The following is a 20582-nucleotide window of genomic DNA, read 5'->3' as shown; positions in this document are numbered from 1 at the left end:
CTTCTGAAACCTAGCTCTTCTAAGGCTTCATTCAAGCACAAGTTCCAGTTTCTAGCAGATTGACGTAATCCATAGATGGATTTGTGCAATCTCCACACAACATCCTGCCTCAAGTTCTCAAACCCCGGAGGAGGAATCATGTACAGCTCCTCCTGGAGATCTGAGTTAAGGTAGGCAACATCCACATCAAAGTGGTTTACCTTCCAGCCTCTCTGTGCTGCACAAGCTAAAAGCGTTCTCAGAGTCTCCGCTCGTGACATTGGCGAATACACCTCCGTGAAGTGTATTCCCTTTCTCTGAGTGAATCCTCAAGCAACTAATCTAGCTTTATACTGTGGCTCTCCAGTGTCAGCGTTTCAAGCGGTAAACCCACCTGCAACTCACAGCCTGCTCTCCTGGTGGCAACTCTGTGAGTGAGAACACACCTAGATCTTTCATGGACTTCATCTCTTTGTCCATTGCCCTGTGCCACTTACTTGCTTCTTCCTCAGGTAAACTCTGAATATCCTCGAAGGATTCAGGTTCACATCTGGCAGAACCTACCCAGACGCCTGAAGCATTGTACCGATCAGGAGGCCTCCTTGTCCTCGCTGATCTCCTCAGTGTGAATCCTGGTGACCCTGCTGCTTCACTGGGTCCAGCTAAATCATCCTCAACTTCAGTGTCTTCCCCCTCTGACCTGCTACGCCTCTTGGGCCTTACAGCTGGTCCAGCAGGTGAGGAAGGCTCACTCTTTGGCTCAGACTTGACACTTGCCTGAGGAGGTGTTCTAGGTTCCCCCCTCTGAGGGATCCTGAGCTGTCCCTGCCTTGGACTCTGTCCCTGTGGTGGACCCTGTTGCTCTGGACCGTGGTCCCCAGCAACAAGTTCCTCTTCCTCCTCAACGTCTGAGTCATAGAGCGACTGTGGAATCACGTCTGGATTAGCGTGTAAACGTTTCCAACCGGCTTGTTCACAGAACTCAGCGCTATTGCTGATAACCAACCTTGACTGGTTTCCACTTGGGTACGCAAACCACCAGGCCTTTGAGCCAGGCTCATACCCTACAAAAATAATTCTTTTAGCTCTTGGCTCACCTTTCTTGCGTAGAGCCTTTGGAATAAGCACCCAGGCCTCACAACCAAACACACGAAGGTAGTGTACCTTAGGCTTCTTTCCATGCAGCAAGAAATAAGGTGTATTTTCTACACTAGAGTTGTACACTCTATTCTGCGTATGAACCACAAATCTCCAGGCTTCAGACCAATATTTCTGGGGTAGCCCTGCGTCCCACAGGATCGCAGACACAGCTTCCTCCACCATCCTGTTCTTTCTCTCTGCGACTCCATTCTGTTGCGGAGAGTAAGGAGCGGTCAATCTGTGGCTAATCCCCTTCTCCCTAAAGAAATCCTGTAAAGCAGAACCAGTGAATTCAGAACCTCTGTCACTTTGAAAGCCACGAACTTTGGTGGAAAAGGTTACCTCAACTGCGGTGATCCAATCCCTGATCATTTTAGCCGCCTCCCCTTTCTTTCTCAGAGAGAAGGTCCAAGCGGACCTCGAAAAATCATCAACTAGAAGCAGAGAGTACTTTGATCCCCCCAGTGACTCAACTGACATGGGTCCACACAAATCTGCATGAATTAACTCAAAGGGTTGTGTGGTCTGTCTCTCTGACTTTGGATAGGAGCATGCCACAATTTTCGCCTGTTTACATGCATTGCAATCTAAAAATTTGTCACAAGTATTAAATTTGCACCCTTGTGTCAGTTCCGGTGCTTTCTGAAGATACCCCCAATTCAGATGGGCGAAGCATCGGTGCCAAATATGTGAACAACCATGGTGGGGCGCTACATTCACACATTGCCCCTTCGCATCTTCGGTGTCATCCTCTCCTGTAGAAAAAGGCACATTTACAACAAGCAAATTGCCTTTAGACTGCACTGTGTACACGTGTTTCCCATCCTTGGAAAACTCACATTTGGTACCTGCAAAAGACACATGAAAACCATCAGCTATTAAATCATGCACACTTAACAAACAGTTAGTTAAACCGGGCACCGCATAAGCTTTGACTTCATGCTTAAGAAAGGGACGCCTGTCTCTGTTAGCCTTCTTCTACTTCCATCCGCGATCGTCACAAATCTTTCAGTTTTTACTGTCCTGCAATTTCTTAAAAGACTACTAGATAGCACTAGCGTGTTGGTGGCTCCACTGTCGATGACGACAGTAAGAAAGTCTTGTTGTTGACATTCCTGGGTCGCCATGGCAACAATTTCCTCGCTACCCCCCTCCTTGGGGCCTCTGCAGATGTCCTCTCTGGTTGTCATGGCAACAGACCCCCCCGGCAGGGAGACTTGCCCACGACCTTCACAGCTTCCATAGATGCAACTCTCTCAGTTGCCTTGGAGACCGGACTTGTCTCAGCGTTCCCACACAACTCCTCCTGATAGCCGCCTGCTATCAGCAAAGTTCCCAGCTGCGCGACCTTGAAGCCTCTAGCTGGATTCAGCTTCGCACGGCTCGACTCCAGCCCTTGGCATAAACAACTCTTGGCAGCTTTTGGAGAAAGAGGCGTCTCAGATCTTTCACTGCTCACTGCCCCCCCACTACTCACGGGGCCTCCAGGACGTTTTCCTGCACCCCCTCTGGTGGGTAAAGGGCTCCCAGCACTTGGCCTCTCTCCTGGCTCCTCACACAGACACATTGCAGCATCCCTACAGCTCCCAGGCTCAGCAAAAGCACCAGCAGCATTGCCAGCAACAGAACAGTCACTTCGCCCCCCCGGGGGGCTCCCAGCTCCTCCCAGCTGTGTGTTGGCTCTCAAGAATGTGGTCGGCGCCATCTTGCCTCTCCATTTCGGATGCAGCCAGGTCTCGGCCCTTGCTTCCCACCCCAGCTCCACAAGCCTCTTGGAGTGATTGCCAAGCGGCCTCTGGCCTTTTTGCACCCAGGACAACTGGCACTAGATGAGCATCCACATTTTCAGCCAAAAAAGCAAACACACATTTGCAAAAGTACTCACTCATTTCTGCCAACTGGGTGTTCCGGAAAGACCTGGCATCGCAGCTCCCTTGCTCCGTCAGCCTCCTCCGATCTGCCCTTTGAAGTCTTGGCAGTCGATCAAACTGACGTTCAGCAAATAAAGCTTCAAAGCCCTTTCTCACATGCTTCACGTTGACCACCCATAACCTGTTCGATAGTTTTATTGCTTTATTGTTGGCGCCCAGCCACGCTTCCCCTGGGCGTCTCTGCAACTTCTGTTTATGCAGTGTGGCCGTAAAGCAATTAGCAGAGTTACACAGCGGTCATGTGTTGAAAGAGCAGTAAATCAGTCCCAAACGTTTCTTCTGTCCTAATTTCTCTTTATTGGCTCAAAAAAGTGTATTTACAAACTCCAACTTCCATCTGAGTTAAGCTGCATCTTCTCTCTCTGCTTGCGGCGACGCAACAGACTGCTTTCGATTTCCACTCAGTACACAGCATTCCAAGCTGCTTTTGTCACGTCCTGGCTTACTTCCCTTGTAAGCACCTCCTCTCAGGCTCGAGGCACAGAAGGTTAACCCTTCACTACACCCAACAGTATATTTGTTTTTAAAGCTACTTATTTTACTTATATTTTGATAAATTTTAGGTCGACTCCTTTTTAATGTTTGATTTTATTGGTCCTTTTTAATTAACATTCTATATTGTTTTATGCAAATCTCTTAGCGGCTTTTGATGATTAAGTGGTATATAATTCCTGTTATATAGGCAAAATGAATAAACAAGTAAGTGAATGCTAGCCAGCTAGCCTGACTTTTAGGTTTATGTTTCCCGACAAATTACCTGTGAAGAAATGGGAAGGATAAATAGCATTTCTCTCTCTCTCTCTCTCTCCCCCCCCCCCGCCCTGGCTTGTAAACTGGCTCAGAGTTTATTTGATCAAAATCATGCTTCAGGTATACTGGGCAGAGGCCATTTAGGGCTTTAAAGGTCAGCACCAACACTTTGAATTGTGCTCGGAAACGTACTGGAGACAATGTACGTAGGTCTTTCAGGACCGGTGTACAGTGGTATCTTGGGTTATAGACGCTTCAGGTTACAGACGCTTCAGGTTACAGACTCCGCTAACCCAGAAATAGTACCTTGGGTTAAGAACTTTGCTTCAGGATGAGAACAGAAATCGTGTGGCGGCGGCGCAGCAGCAGCGGGAGGCCCCATTAGCTAAAGTGCTGCCTCAGGTTAAGAACAGTTTCAGGTTAAGAACGGACCTCCAGAATGAATTAAGTTCTTAACCCAAGGTACCACTGTAATATGGTCTTGGCGGCCACTCCCAGTCACCAGTTTGGGTGCCGCATTCCCACAAAAATCCCTCCCTCCACCCACATAAAAACCTGAAATCATGTTCTGCTGGTGGAGAGGACTGTCCAGACTCAGTTCACCATTAGGACTCTATTAGAAACATAGGAAGCTATGTTTTTGTCAGTATTGTCTATACTGACTGTCCGTAGCTCTCCGTGGGTATAGACAAAGGATATTTCCAGCCCCAACTTGAGATGCCAGGAATTAAATCTGGGAATTTCTGCATGCAAAGCACAGAGCCACAGCCCTTCCCCCAAGGGATAATAATATTATTTTAGAAATTATTATTATTGTATAGCAGCATGGCAATGCTATTGCTGGCAGGGCAACTGTAAGAGACATTACCTGGACCAGGGCTGACTCAAGTTTACTGGTTCTTCATTGCCTGGTTCAGATGAGCTCCTGTTGCTTTGTCCCAGCTCCTACCCACCTAGCAGTTCAAAAACATACCAGCACAAGTAGATAAATAGGTACCACTGCAGCGGGAAGGTAAACGGTGTTTCCATGCACTCTGGCCTCTGTCATGGTGTCCAATTGTGCCAGAAGTCGTTTAGTCATACTGGCCACATAGCTCGGAAAGCTGTCTGCGGACAAACACTGGCCCCCTCAGTCTAAAAGTGCAGATGAGCGCCGTACCCCATAGACTAATTCGAGTGGACTTAACCATCCGGGAGTGCTAACCTCAACGCTGTGAAAACCAAGCAGGCCTGTAAAATATTGGCCAGATGGTGATCTAATCTAGATGGACCTTCAGTCTGATTCAGCTAGGCCATGCTTATGTTCTTAAGGATGTGCTAATCACCCCTCAAAGTCTCACCGTAATAGTCATATTTAGCTGCTAGTGGTCTGGACTCTCAGAAGTCTGTTTAAAAGAGGGGGAAAATATTTTTCCAAATGTACATTCTTTCTAACGTTCAAATGCCCTGTTTTCATTGTCCTTATTTGTTAACATCCTGAGAATCAGTTTTCAATTTTAAAAGGACAGGTTATGATGTTCCTTAATGACCTACGTAAGGCAGGGCTGTGTGGCAGAAGGTACACTGGAATTTACTGGTAGATTTAAATCTGGGTGATTTAAAGTAGATCAGCAAGGATTTCTATCTCCCAGTTGTTTAACAATGGCAGCAAAAAAGTGGATTGCTCCCCAACTATACTACTGAAATAAGGAAAACTGGAAGGTGGAGAGTGGGAAAGGGGTAATAGAGGTGGATTTTTTTGCCAGATGTACTGTGAACTCATTTCAGTTCTGATACTCAAAACAAATTCCTGAGCTCATAATTATTTAATTCTTAGGGTATTTTTTTGCATCTGTCTGGTAGGATCTGATGGATAAAATAAAGAAGGTTTGTTTCCACCTTTAGCCTAAACAACCTCTTCCAAAAGCAAAAGGATAATTAACATACCCAAGGGTTTTTTTTTTTAACTCTCAGGTTTGTTAACCATGTGTGATTTAGAAATTATAGGTAGACCACTTCTGCCTCCAATTCTGAAGAAGGATATAAAATATCCATGCTGAGCAAGACCCACTGGGAAGTTTCCATTGAACTGGATCAGAGATGCCTAGCTTGCCAGAGAATGCTCACAATATTGTATTGGAAAATAGCCATTTGCCCACCAGTGCCAAAATCTACCAGCTGCCACTGGTAGAGGTAGCATCAATCTGTCTGTTTGTCAAACTACTGAATGTGCGGTGCTGCCCACTGTACATTTAAAACACTTTCAACGCACGTTTAAAGCACATGACTTCCCCCCAAAGAATCCTAGGAACTGTAGTTACTCCCTCACAGAGTTGTAATTCCCAGCATCCTGGACAAATTATAGTTCTCAGGATTATTTGGGGGAAGTAATGTGCTTTAAATGTGTGCTGGATGTGATATACAGTGGTACCTCAGGTTACATACGCTTCAGGTTACACACTCCGCTAACCTAGAAATAGCGCTTCAGGTTAAGAACTTTGCTTCAGGATAAGAACAGAAATCGGGCTCTGGCGGCGCGGCGGCAGCAGAAGGCCCCATTAGCTAAAGTGTTGCTTCAGGTTAAGAACAGTTTCAGGTTAAGTACGGACCTCTGGAATGAATTAAGTGCTTAACCTGAGGTACCACTGTAAATGTATAGTTTGGATCTGTCCTCAGTAAGGTGTTGACAATAAAAAGGTAAAGGGACCCCTGACCATTAGGTCCAGTCGTGACCGACTCTGGGGTTGCGGCGCTCATCTCGCTTTACTGGCCGAGGGAGCCGGCGTACAGCTTCCGGGTCATGTGGCCAGCATGACTAAGCCGCTTCTGGTGAACCAGAGCAGCACACAGAAACGCCGTTTACCTTCCCACTGGAGCGGTACCTATTTATATACTTGCACTTTGACGTGCTTTCGAACTGCTAGGTTGGCAGGAGTAGGGACCGAGCAACGGGAGCTCACCCCGTCGCGGGGATTCGAACCGCTTTACTTCAGATCGGCAAGCCCTAGGCTCAGTGGTTTAACCCACAGCGCCACCCACGTCCCAGTGTTGACAATAGAGTACTGTAAAAAGTGCTCTTGATCACTGATGTTACTTAGGGCTCTAGTGACATGGATCTACGGACATACTCAGATTGTATGTAGCAAAGTTGCATTTTGCTATTTTTGATTAGTGGGGGCAGTTTCTGATAAAGGAAGGAATGTGTAAACCAGACTGAGTTTCAGCAGAACTCTGTAGACTAGTTGTAAAGGAAGTCCTGACCAAATTTGAGTCTTCCTCTGTGCATTTCAAATGTGAATTTATCACAAGTGATGTTGAGAGAAGTACATTTGTATTTGTACAAAGTCTACACCCAGGCCTGTCTTATTTATTTCACAAGGAGCTCTGACAGTGCTTTAAATGCCAACAATTTCACAGCCTATCAAATAATTATTAAGGAAGAGAGGAAGTAACATTTACAGCGGTGCCTTCCCAAGGAGCGGGGGTGGTGTTAGTGAGGTTGCATGTGAAAATCTAACCCGCAGCTCGAAGAAGATGCCGGCATTAAGGTGCATAGATTTTTAACCCATAACGAGGCTACAGCAAAGCAGCCAGATCAGATGCAGATTACACCTCCTGAATTGTCAACATTTGAAAGCCTGGAGAAAGGAGAAATAAGTCTAATAAGCACATCCCAAATAACGTATCTGAAGAAGTGTGCATGCACATGAAAGCTCATACCAATAACAAACTTAGTTGGTCTCTAAGGTGCTACTGGAAGGAATTTTTTTATTTTGTTTCGACTATGGCAGACCAACATGGCTACCTACCTGTAACCCAAATAACTTGTTAGAACTGTTGGGTATTGTGTTTGTATTTGTGAAACATACATATGGTACGTGTGGTGGATTCATGTTCAGGTGTATGGGTGATAGTGTTGGTAACACAGCATATTGCTTTGCTTGTGAAAGATTAATACATTCGCATTGTTTGTACAGCAGAGCAACGGCAGTGCTATGGTGGCTATAGCTGTGATTTAGGAACACCGGAAACTAACTTATGCTGGGTCAGTCTATTTGTCATTTAGCTCTGTGTTATATACATTGATTGGCAACCACTCTTCAGGATTTCAGACAAGGAGCAATATTCCTACCTGGAACTGCCAAGGATTGAGCTTGAGACCTTTTGCAAGCAAAACAGATGCTGTGCTATTGAGCTATGACCCATCACTGATTGGGCAGGTTCATTCACCTGTGGTCTAATAAATGCACCTGTGTGCATAAAGGAGAGGTGCTAGTACGAAGTTGTTTCTCCCCCTTCTTGCAGAGTGTGCAGCTTAATTTCTAAAGAGGGGTTGGGGGAAGGCTTCCAACAAAAGATTATAAATACATTAAAACATCAGTCATTAAAAACTTCCCTAAACAGGGCTGCCTTCAGATGTCTTCTAAATGTCAGATGGTTGTTTATTTCCTGATGGGAGGATGTTCCACAGCGTGGGTGCCACTACTGAGAAGGCCCTGTGCCTAGTTCCCTGTAACCTCACTTCTCGCAGTGAGAGAACCGCCATAAGGCCCTAGGCGTTGGACCTCAGTGTCCGGGCTGAATGATGGGGGTGGAGATGCTCCTTCAGGTATACTGGACCGAGGCCATTTAGGGCGTTAAAGGTCAGCACCAACACTTTGAACTGTACTTGGAAACGTACTGGGAGCCAGTGTAGGCCTTTCAAGACCGGTGTTATGTGGTCTTGGCCTTTTAAATTATGCCTTTTAACCCTAACCACTGGTGTTGTAGAAAATATGTGCTACTCAGGAGGGAGAAACTCTCTGCACATGTAAAGAGAACTATTGTTGTTCAATATTATTACCTTGGGGAGGGGAGGACTCAACCCTGCTGAGCCCTGTTTCAAATTAAATCGTCCTCTTTATGTGCAAGGGGTAGTAATTAAGTCCTCCTTATGCGCAGGGGTTACTAATTAAGCCCTCTTTCTGCCTAGGAGGTCGTGGTAAAAGGTAGCGCGTGCCTACAGCTCACCTAAGCCTATGCTGTCTGGGTGAAGAGGTATTCGAAGCAGGAGGAGACTATGGTGAACGTGGGTGGGGGGCTGCCTGCCTGCCTGCCACCGCCGCCCGGAAGGTGGGCGCCATCCCGTGTCCTTTGTATTCGCTGAGGAATGTGTGTGATCTGTAATCCTTGTCTCTCTCCCCCCCCCCCGTCCCTTTCATTGTCTTTAATTTCTCCGCGGATCGGTCCTTAGCAGTGTACCTGGAAGCCGGCGGGGGCTGGCAGAAAACAATGGCTGCTGCCGCCGCCGCCATGTGTGAACACATGCGAGAGAAAGAGAGTTGGGGTGGGGTAGGGGAAGAAAGCGAGTTAAGTGCTGGCGTGCCTCTCTGAGGTGGTCCGAGTACATAACCTGACCGTAAACATTGCTTTCTCCATTAAGTAAGTGCGCGGGGGCGTCGGGGCAGAGCCAGCTTCTCCTCTCTCCTGTCCCTTCCTCGCCCACGTGTGGGTGGGCGCCTGTCTGAGTGAGGCATCGCGCGTGAGGGCAGAGTTGCCCTTCTCTCTGCTGGGTTAGAAGCGGGCGGGGACGACGACACGCCGACATGCGTGGACTGGGAAGCAGACGGCTGTTGTCCTGGATGCAGGCAATGCGTGGCTGAATGTGTGTGCTTTGCGCCAGCAACAACCGGCAGCCGCGATTCCCGCCCGTCCTTCCCCGCGGCCCCTTCGCTGCCCCAGTCCTGCCTCTCGCTCCCACTCACCACCCGCCTTCCTTCCCCATTCCCCGCCTTCCCCAGGCTGCGCTCCTAGAGGCTGCCGCCAGGGCAGAGCAATACAAGAGCAGGCGGGGCCGGGGGCGGGCGGAGGCGGAGGCGGCTTGCCGTGGGATGAGCCTGGCTGCTGGGAGGCGGTATAAAAGCGTCGGCGCCTTTCCCTGCCGCGCTGCAACGTACTCGGGATCTTAGCTGCAGCGTTCCCGGTTTCTCCCGCGCTGCTCTCGGCTTGAGCTCTGCGCCCCCTGCCTTGGTCTATGGTGCTTCCCGGAGCCCCCGGCACCGTCATGTCGCGCTCGGAGGAGGTGCATCGGATCACCGAGAATGTCTACAAGGTAAGATCCGAGCGTCCGGAGCTCTCGGGGGGTGCGGGGGAGGTCAGCGTTGCATTCCGTTGCACTGCACTGTTTGCTTCTGGAGCAGCCTTTCATCTTCCGAGCCTCTTCCTTTCCCTCTCCTACTCCCCCTTCAGCTGCACCGGGACTCCCCGTTTTCCGCACACCTTCCCCCTGCCGCTGGCTGGTAGCGGGGCCGGCGCTGCATGCCAGCTTTGCTTTGTGTGCCTTGCCGAGTGGCACTCACCTGTTGCAAGATTTTGTAGCTTTCCTCGCTTCCTCCCTCTTCTCACCTACATTTCTCTTCTCTCTCTTTCCCCACCCCCAATCGGATTTCTAGTTATTTCATTTATCCTGGGGATGCACCGGGTGGTTCTGAGCGCCCCCCCCCTTTTTGCCCTGGAAACAAATGATTTTAAAACACCTGGCTTGCATAACAAGAGTGCCTTGGTTGCCTTCTCCTCTATCCGTCCAAGTGTCGAGATAGTCCTCTTTATACTGATCGTTTTGTAACTACGGGAAGCTCCCTCTCCCGCCGCCCCAATCCTGTTCCGAACTCCTTAATTTAATACTGCTTTCCTCTGAGGTTATAAGGTGGAGATGGCTAGAATATCATACTTCCTAAGGCGAGAGAGTTTTGTAAAGCACTTGGTGAGAAGTGTGTGTTGTACACTTCTCCGGAGAAAAAGAGCCCCAAATAGGAGAGTCATTTATTAAAAAACAAAAACAAAAAAGCAAAAACAAAAAAGCAAACCAGCAGCTTTTCTCCTAACCCCCTTTTTTTCAAAATGAGTTTGTTTTTAGTACAGTACTGGATTTGTTTCAAAAGAATCCCTGTTTGTAGGGCAAATACCAGTATCTTAACTTATTAATTATTCCGACTGGCTAATGCTAGTTAGATTGGCCTGAAGCAGTAATTTGCTTTCTCTTTGTCAGATATTATTATGAAAGTACTGTTTATTCATTTTTAAATAAGGTTCCTTCCCTCCCATGCTATCATGTTTGGCCTATCCCCCCCCCTTCTTGCTTTCTAAATAGGGGAAACAAATTGGTTTTGTTCTAAAATGGGTATAGGAAGATGTCTTATGTAAGGGCAGAGCTGACAGGTGACTTGTGTGTAGGAGTCTTTTTTTTTAAAAAAAAGAATTAACTTTTTTCTCTTATATGTAAACCTGGTCTCCTATACTAGATTCTGGGCAGTTCCTATCCTGGGCAAGGGTAATTCACAAAGGATAATTCACAAAATAATCCTATACACAATCCTTGACTTACTTGGAAGTCGGTCCTACTCATTTCAATGTTAGTCATGCCAAGGTAAATGTGCGCAGGATTGCAGCCTGTAACAGAGGAAAGAGAATAGATGAGAATGGATAAGAAATCAGGATTATCTTCCCCTGCGTACAGGTATATGTGTTTTGTACGGCTTAAAAATTTTAAGGGCATCTTCAGACATGATCTTTCCATTAATTCTAGAGAGATCCATCGATTTGCTAGCGTGTCTTTAACTCTGAAACTGTTGGGTTCTTCTGAATTTGGAGTCTTGGAGTTCTTTGCAGCTGTTCATGGCTTTCTAAGTAGATATTCTAAGGCTTCTGTTGAATAGTTTTAATTATAAATGTTCATTTGCTAAACTACTTCTCTGCTAGGTCAAATCAGCGTGGTATATTAGATGGAGGAAGGTGGTACCTAAATAAACTGTTTCTTGCTTTTAATAATGTCACACTTTCCTTTTTATCCTAAGATTTAATCTCCTGGCTCATATAACATGTTTGAGTCTATTTAAGTAAATGAACAATAGAAAAAAAACACTGCTTGAGTTAAAGGGGCCCTGGATTGATAGAGGCCCTTAACGTATGTATATGTGTCTCTGTGTGTGTTATTTTCAGATATTGTCATACAAAATTGGCCAATATTATGTTCATTTATGCTGGGATAATATCTAGTTAAATATCATGCCATTCAAAAGCACGTGTTCCTCAGTAAACACACACCAGTTACTTGATAATTTCTGGGCAGTTGTTCAAAATCTGCTGTCCCAAGGCATATGTACATGGTGTTCTGTTTTTTAAAATAAAATAAAATAGAGGTGCTGTTACACAGTGCAAGCCTGATTTCCCCAATGCCTATGTCACACGTAAATGTTCTTCCACCTGCACATATTTCAGATGCAGCAATTGTCACCTATGTGTACAGATGGTGGTGTTGATGTAGTGCTTCTGGCTTCATATCACCTGGAACAAGAAGTGCACCTCCTGTGTTGCGCATGGAGCACAAAGTATTGGAATTTCTCATGTAAATATTTGTTCCTGTCCCCTTGCTCCCAATGGCACCCAGAGTCAATGGAGCAGTTTCCGTTTTGTCATAAAGGCTCAAAGGGGGGCTGAAGCTGACCTATATCAGATTCCATGTTTGTCTTGAGAGTGGCTAATTTGGGCCAATTTTTATATGCTTTGAAATACCCTTGGCCTTTGTTTTTAAGTTAGGCACACTTCCACAAGCAACCTTATTGTTAGGACCGTAATTAGTTCTATGGCTGTGGTTCTGTTGGGGATTAGTGAAGCTCTGAAATATTTCCCCTCTCCCTATCTTTTGAGTTTGACAGCTAACTGAAAATATTCTTCTGCTGTAAGAAAGAGGGTAAATTAAAATGGTTCTGCTCCACTAGGCCTTATGAGCAACTCTTAATAAAGTCTTGCTAACTTGAGAATGTAATGCGGGCTTTCATGCATTAAACTAGAGCCAGTTGCACTATTGTCTGGGGTCAGTCTCTGCAGTCTCTGTTCCTCTCTTTAAATGATTACAACATTAAGTTATCTGTGAAAAGCATGAAGTGCCTCAATTATTAGGCTCGCACCATTTAACCTTGCAGGATGTCTTAAAGCTGCCTTTCTTGTCATTTTTCTCTCTCTTGTGCCCCGCCTTTGTGCATTGCTTGATATATGAGAGCCATCCTTAGCCATTGAAAATTATTTATTTGATGAGAGAGCGAATCCATCTCCCACTCATTTTCCCCTTCCCCTCGCGCATTATTATTGTTATGAGCGGGCTGATAAATTTCTTTGTTTCATAGATTAATCAGGATCCAAACAGCCATGGAAGTAATCCTCTCAGACTGTCCCAAGCTGCATGGCAAAGTGCTTTTGAAACTGGGGGTGGGGGCGGGAATTTCAAAAGCTGTTTGTGATATGGAAACTGTTCAAAGAAGAGTGGCCAATGCATGGACCTAAGCAGCTCTTCGGATGGGATGAAATTCTACTTTTACAGCCATAGGCGTGCGGTATATACATCCCCTCGTCCATAAAGTCTGATGATAGCTATGGGATATGCCAATGGCTTACATTGGAGATGATGGAGGGGGTGGACCTATGACCCTCCATATCCCATTAGCCCCAGCTAGCATGGCCAATGGTTGGGGATGATGGGTGTTGAAGTCCACCAACACCTGAAGGGTCACAGATTCTCCATCCCTGGCTTACTGGGGTCGGTCTAGCTACAGAGAGCTCTGTGTGATATTTGGTATGAACCCTTTGTTTGTTTAGGAGTCTGGAACAGCAGCACAATTATGTGTCACTGCTACTTTGCAGCTAGTGAGGCAAAAGAGGGGTGTTTCTGCCTCACTTGCCAAGTACAGAATATTGTGTTTGTTCTTAACTCAAATCTATCTAATACTAGGCTGCCACATCTGTATCTTGAAGAGTCAAGAATCCTTCTTTAATTATAGGAAAAATTAGTTGGATATGCTTGCTGTAAACTTCAAAATGATTGTCTCCCGGCACAAGTACTGTTAACAACCATCCACATGCTGTCCTTTTTTAATACTAGCAACCAAAGTGTGTCATTACACCTGACTAGTGTAGTTTCTGCTGAAAAACATTATGCATTTCACAAGTTGTTTTCATTGGTAGGATCTGGTCACTTCACACTCCATGGCAATAGTTGTGATAATTCAATTGTATTGTCAGCACTGGTAGTGTTGAGCCTGGAGCTGAGAGACCCAGTTGCAAACCAAACACAAATGTATTTATGTAGTAATGTTTATTAAAAACAGCTGTAGACAACTACATGGTATATGGTAGATGGACAGAAGAGAGGTAAGCATTATGGCAATGCCTACGACAACTAGGAATAGGGGTAAGGCTATGCAAATACCACAGATATTCTCTGAGCTACACAGAGCATGGACATGCTGGAAGGAGCTCTCTTTAGTTACCACTTGTTCATTAATTTCTCTAGCTTTATGAACACATCTTCACAAGTGACCTCATTGTTGTCCGTGGTTTCTGTCCTCTTACAACGCATTTCCTCTTGGCTACCTTTCATGGGCAACTAATTTTCAAAACAACTTCAGTGGATGTTACCTTTGGGTGTATCCCTGTGTTAATGATGATAGATGGCAATTTAGCATTTGTAAAGTGTGTTTAAAGCATTTAGACCTGTTTGTCATAGCTGCATAATTCTTGGCAAGTGTACAGTAGGCCAATACTATAAGTCACAAATTGCTGGTGGGTAAAAGCTGAGTTTAAGAGATGTTTACCCAAGAACAAGATTTGAACTAGGGATTTTCCAAATCAGACTTATTCATTATACTGCACCAGTGGGTCTCTTGATGCAATACTACATGATGTGTGCATAGCCTTGGATTCCCAGTTAGTTTGCATGGCCAGTTATTAGTAGAAGAGATGTAGGTGAGGCATTCTGTACAAGAGGAGAATACGGGAGACACTATGCAATACTTATTACTGTTGGGGTGTGAATAGATGCTAGGAAAGATATATTTATTAGATGTTACCCTTCCTTCCTCACATTTGCGAGTTCAACAGGGTGCCATCCCTTTGCATCTTAAAAGGGAAGCTTAGATAGGTTAGTTTTTAGCCTTTTTTGTTGTCGTTTAGTCCTGTCCGACTCTTCGTGACCCTATGGACCAGAGCACGCCAGGCACTCCTGTCTTCCACTGCCTCCTGCAGTTTGGTCAAACTCATGCTGGTAGTTTTGAGAACACTATTCAACCATCTCGTCCTGTCGTCCCCTTCTCCTTGTGCCCTCAGCTTTCCCAACATCAGGGCCTTTTCCAGGGAGTCTAGTTTAAGTACCGGTAATCCAGTAAGCTTTAAGGCAGACTGGATTTCCCCCTTTTCTTCCCCTTAAAACAACAATTACACAAACAAGTCTTGTAAAAAGTAAAAATAACATTTACTCACAGTGCAAGTGTTCTTTGTTGAAGAGTAACAGATACAGCAGCTTTGTTCAGGCAGGCTTAAAATGGTAATTCGGTTACAAAGACGCACTTAAGTCTATCTTAAAATGTAGACTGGACGTGTAGCTCAGACTTAGCAGATGCTCTCGCATTGCTGGCAGAGCGGAAAGAGATGAAACTGCCCAGGGAGGGAGGAGAATATATAGCTATGTCCTCCCGCTCTAGCAAGTTTGTAGAAAAACCTTTGTGAGCTTCAGCTCCTATCATGTGCCTTATTTAGCAAAACATGAGTTGTTGGTTTGACTGCGTTTTAAATATCCCACCATTACGTTTCAGAAGGTTCAGTAAACATATAAGGGGGTAAATGTGGATCAGTTACATGATTAAATAGATCTTCTCCTAACCCTGTCTGTAACAGCTCACAATGGCATTTGTGGCCAGGATGATTATTTTCTAATGTATAGCAGGCTAATTCTGAAGCAACACCTCTTTGTTCTCTTGTGCCTTAATGGGGACATGTTTTAAATTTAATCAAACCCCTGCTGTTGCTTGCTGAAACATTTTTAGTTGCAGTTACATAAAAAACGGTTAAGCTTGTGTTGGAGATCATGTTGGCAGACTCTTCACTTGCGGTCTGAATGAATGGTCTCTTGTTGAAAGATTGCCCTAATAAGTGAGCTGGGGCAAGTTGGGTGACTTGAAGATTGTGAGTGCTTAAGCTAAGCAAACAGGAAGAGAAATGTGGCTGAACAAGTAAACTGGATTCGGCCCGTCCTCTGAAATAATAAAACACCGGGGCCTCCGAGGGCCATTGCTTCTGAATTATAGTCGCTGCTGTTAAAGTTGTTGTCTTTTGAAGAGCTGGGCTAATGGCATGTTTGCAGCAAAGGTAACGATTTCTCTGGGAGTTCAGGAACAGGGCTATTGTGATCTTTCTTGTCCTTGCCGTGTTGGCAAGGACTGGAATTATTTAACTTGGCAGATGCAGATTTCTAAGAATTATTTGCCTCCCTTTATTATATCTTTGTACTGGGATCAGAGGGGGGGGGGGAATTGCCTAAAGCTTCTCTACCACAAATAATAAAAAAGGGAAACCTAGGCAGGGCCATTGTATGGAAGCAGAACTCCATCACCTTTCAATCTCTGTTGGGCTTGGATTGCAGGGACTTCAATCCTGTGCATGTTTACATTTTAGTAAGACCCACTGTATTGTGCTGTCAGAGAATTCACGTCACTCTTCCAGTGTTCAAGATTCTTTTCTGAACAATTAAATTGGATGTGGTTGAAATGATAGCAGGTTTCACAAATAAGGTTCTAACCTATTAAGTAAAGCTAATGAATTTGTAGCACTGTGTATAGTGATTAGTTCTACATATGAAAGGATCTTTCGCAGTGTTTGAAAGGATCCAGGCCTAGGTAACTATCGACCAGTGAGCTTGACATTGATACCAGGAAAAGTCCTAGAACAGATAATTAACAAGCCGGTCTGTGAACACTTAGAAAAGGATGCTCTCATTACTAAGACCAAGCATGGGTTTCACAAACTGTTAGGTGGATTTGAAGTTGGTTAACTGGCCGAACCCAAAGAGTGCTCACTAATGGTTCCTCAACATCCTAGAAAAAAGTGACACAGGGGATACCACAAGGTTCTGTCCTGAGCTTATTGTTGTCAAACATCTTTATAAACAACTTTGATGATGGTATTAAGCAGATGCTCATCAAATCTGCAGATGACACCAAACTGGGCCCCACAATTTAAGAAGGGTATTGACAAGCTGGAAGGGCATTCAGAGGAGGGCAACCAAGATGATCAAGGGTCTGGAAACCAAACCTTATGAGGAACAGTTGAGGGAGTTGGGTATGTTTAGCCTGGTAAACATGATAGTCATCTTCAAATATCTAAAGGGCTGTCACATGGAGGATGGAGCAAGCACCTGCTCCAGAACCTAGGACCCAAACCAATGGATCCAAATTACAAGCAATGAGATTCTGGCTAAGCATCAGAAAGAACTTTCTGACAGTAAGAACTGCTCAACAGTGGCATGGACTCCTTCGGGAGGTGGTTGACTCTCCTTCCGTGGAGGTTTTTAAGCAGAGGTTGGATGGCCATCTGTCATGGATGCTTCAGCTGAGATTCCTGCATTGCAGGGGGTTGGACCAGATCACTCTTAGGGTACCTTCCAACTCTACAATTTAGGTATACAGTAACACCCATCCAAAATATTCTCCCTTAGCCCAATGTTCAGTTTTAGTTTCTTGCAGGCTGTTAAAGATGGGGACATAGCAATTGTTGCTTCTGCTCTGTCATTAGCCATACATGGTACTTTACAGAGTAATGTAATGTACCGTATTTTTCGTTCTATAGGACGCACCGGCCCATAGGACGCACCTCGTTTTTTTTGGGGGGGGGGAAATGAATAAAAAAAATTATTCCCCCCCGGCGCGGCTGCCGCCCCAAGCCTCGCGTGCTCGGCGGGACCTCCCACCGGGCGCGCGAGGCTTGCAGACACTCGCCTGAAGCACGGGGAGCCCTCCGGAGGGCTCCCCGTGCTTCGGGCGACAGGCTGCAGCCCCAAGCCTTGCGCGCTCGGCGGGACCTCCCGCCGGGCGCGCAAGGCTTGCAGACACTCGCCCGAAGCACGGGGAGCCCTCCGGAGGGCTCCCCGTGCTTCGGGCGACAGGCTGCAGCCCCAAGCCTTGCGCGCTCGGCGGGACCTCCCGCCGGGCGCGCAAGGCTTGCAGACACTCGCCCGAAGCACGGGGAGCCCTCCGGAGGGCTCCCCGTGCTTCGGGCGACAGGCTGCAGCCCCAAGCCTTGCGCGCTCGGCGGGACCTCCTGCCGGGCACGCAAGGCTTGCAGACACTCGCCCGAAGCACGGGGAGCCCTCCGGAGGGCTCCCCGTGCTTCGGGCGACAAGCTGCCGCCCGAAGCCTCGCTCGCTCGGCGGGACCTCCTGCCGGGCGCGCAAGGCTTGCAGACACTCGCCCGAAGCACGGGGAGCCCTCCGGAGGGCTCCCCGTGCTTCGGGCGACAGGCTGCCGCCCCAAGCCTCGCGCGCTCGGCGGGACCTCCTGCCGGGCGCGCAAGGCTTGCAGACACTCGCCCGAAGCACGGGGAGCCCTCCGGAGGGCTCCCCGTGCTTCGGGCGACAGGCTGCCGCCCCAAGCCTCGCGCGCTCGGCGGGACCTCCTGCCGGGCGCGCAAGGCTTGCAGACACTCGCCCGAAGCACGGGGAGCCCTCCGGAGGGCTCCCCGTGCTTCGGGCGACAGGCTGCCGCCCCAAGCCTTGCGCGCTCGGCGGGACCTCCTGCCGGGCGCGCAAGGCTTGCAGACACTCGCCCGAAGCACGGGGAGCCCTCCGGAGGGCTCCCCGTGCTTCGGGCGACAGGCTGCTGCCCCAAGCCTCGTGCGCTCGGCGGGACCTCCTGCCGGGCGCGCAAGGCTTGCGGACACTCGCCGGGGCTGCAGGCTGCTGCCTGCAAGCCTTGTGAGCCCGCGGGAACTCCCACTGGGCTTGCAAGGCTTGCGGATAGCTTCCTGAAGCCTGGAGAGCGAGAGGGGTCGGTGCGCACCGATGCCTCTCGCTCTCCAGGCTTCAGCGAAAGCCTGCATTCGCTCCATAGGACGCACACACATTTCCCCTTCATTTTTGGAGGGGAAAAAGTGCGTCCTATGGAGCGAAAAATACGGTACATGGGAGGAATTCAGTGTAGCACTTTGACCATTGTTCCATCAGTGCAAGCTTTTCTGTTTGCCAGATGGAATGACCCACCCTCTCTTCCCTCTTGCATGCTTTTCTTTGGGTTTTCCCCACTTTCTCAGAGCCAGTTTGGGCAGGGAATGTAGGCAGGGACAGTTACCCTTATGTAGCTTTGGTTACAGTTAAGAATGGAAGTTAAAAGGTTAAGCAAAATACTTAACAGAAGAAGGGGAGGTCTGAGCTGGAATCAACAGCATCCTTCCATCATTTTTTTTCTTCTAGTTGTTGATATTTCTCTGAAATCATCAGAGTTACAGTTTGAAAGGCAATGTCTACAACCATCTGCTGTTCATGATCGTATACACTTCGGAAGTTTACAGCATGCCTGAAACATAGCTGATAGAACATTGAGTGTAATGCACTGAGGGTCAAACCCATGAACTTGTTTGTACTGTAACACAGTGATTGGACTTCAGCCAATAATAGGGGGCTGTTGAAATGCTCAGGTTTGGCTTACTGTGTGAAAGTCCTGTTTGCTTTCTTCTTCTGCTATTTATGCATGTTAAGTACAGGAACAGATTTCAACAAAAGATGATGAATTCTGTGCAGTAACATGGCAGATGATAATTATAAAAAGCAAAGACACTTTCCGTTCTTAGTCCATATTGGTTAGGAAGATCAAAACAAACCCCAGTCTTTTGTAATATTGCACCTCGTAATATGTGCAAGTTTTGGGGTATAAGGTAATAGTTCCACACCTTTTGTCTGAACTCCAGTTGTTGGGGGTTTTTTTTGGAGAATAAGGCAAATGGCTCCAGGATTTGGCACAATTTTATTTCCGCTTCAAAGCTAAGAATAGCCATCCAGCCATGAAATAGAGCATGTGAGAAACTCATTCAAGACCATTATTTTGTTTGGTGTCTTTGTTTGGTGTCCATGGTTCCATGGCACCCTGATATATTTGCCGCCAAATATTCAAACTAAAGGATGTCTTGACTTACATTGTTCTGCCTAGTGTGTGAGCAATTATATGCATAGAGATTTGTCTTTGTTTCTCATGCTATAGCTGTTCTGCTACTTTAAAAATAAATAATTCAAATCTGTTTAAACTGGAAAGTAGGGAACCTGTGGCCCTCCACATATTGTTGGACACTAATTCTCATATTTGCCTCTGCTAGCATCGGTGTATCTCTCACCCAAAGCAGTTAATCAGCTCTGGCCAAATTATGTCCTTTATGTAATTCCTTTAAAAAAGGTTCTTAAGATAATACAGGCAACTATAAGGAGGAGTTGGTGTTCTTCTCCAGAGTGTATGCTCTCTGAAGTTTAATGACGACTTAAAAAGCTATGTTTATCTAATTGCAAAAGATGGTAAAGATGGAATTTGCTACCAGTTCTTATGTGATGGTATTCCAGTTTTTTTCTGAATGAGATTCACACATTCATGTCATATGTTTGTCAGGGAATTAAAAAGAGTTAAAAATAAACCCTGCATTTTGTAATCCATTGACACTTTGTGAATGCTGTTTGTTATGTTCTAATGAGAGCTCTTCTCTTTCTGGGTGTGTTAGATATGTGGCTGGGACCTGTTGCGGGTGTGCCATAGTGTAGGCTTTATAAGAGCAGAGAGTGAATAACTACTGACACTTCTGAGGTAAAGACTGGAAATCAGGAAGGAAGCAGCGGGTGATATTCAATTATGTTTTCTTCAAAGCAGACCCATTGAAATTAATGAATCTAACTTTGGGCATATCCACACCTCCGTTTGCCTTGCTGCTAAATTAGACCAAGCAGCAACTGGGTTTTCAGAGGATTGC

At 46.5% G+C, this 20582-nt stretch overlaps 1 protein-coding gene and 1 pseudogene across 5 annotated transcripts in view; one reads left to right on the top strand and one right to left on the bottom strand.

Annotated features, from left to right (window-relative positions):
• Positions 1–20582, bottom strand: part of LOC308470661 (cytochrome c pseudogene) — a 351629-nt pseudogene that overhangs the window by 231384 nt on the left and 99663 nt on the right. The window lies entirely within an intron of this gene.
• Positions 9634–20582, top strand: part of BAIAP2 (BAR/IMD domain containing adaptor protein 2) — a 133686-nt gene continuing 122737 nt past the window's right edge. For 2 of the 4 annotated variants that reach the window (XM_080993843.1, XM_080993845.1), the window contains exon 1: positions 9635–9870. In XM_080993843.1, coding sequence (XP_080849969.1) covers positions 9793–9870 — 78 coding nt within the window. In that variant the 5' untranslated portion in view covers positions 9635–9792. Of the gene's footprint in view, positions 9871–20582 lie in introns of all 4 variants that reach the window. The other 2 variants (XM_080993844.1, XM_080993846.1) reach the window with 2 other exon arrangements.

The sequence above is a fragment of the Podarcis pityusensis genome (assembly GCF_964106645.2).
Source record: "Podarcis pityusensis genome assembly, chromosome: 2".
NCBI classification, from domain to species: Eukaryota; Metazoa; Chordata; class Lepidosauria; order Squamata; family Lacertidae; genus Podarcis; species Podarcis pityusensis.
This window is presented reverse-complemented; position numbering and strand designations above follow the sequence as displayed.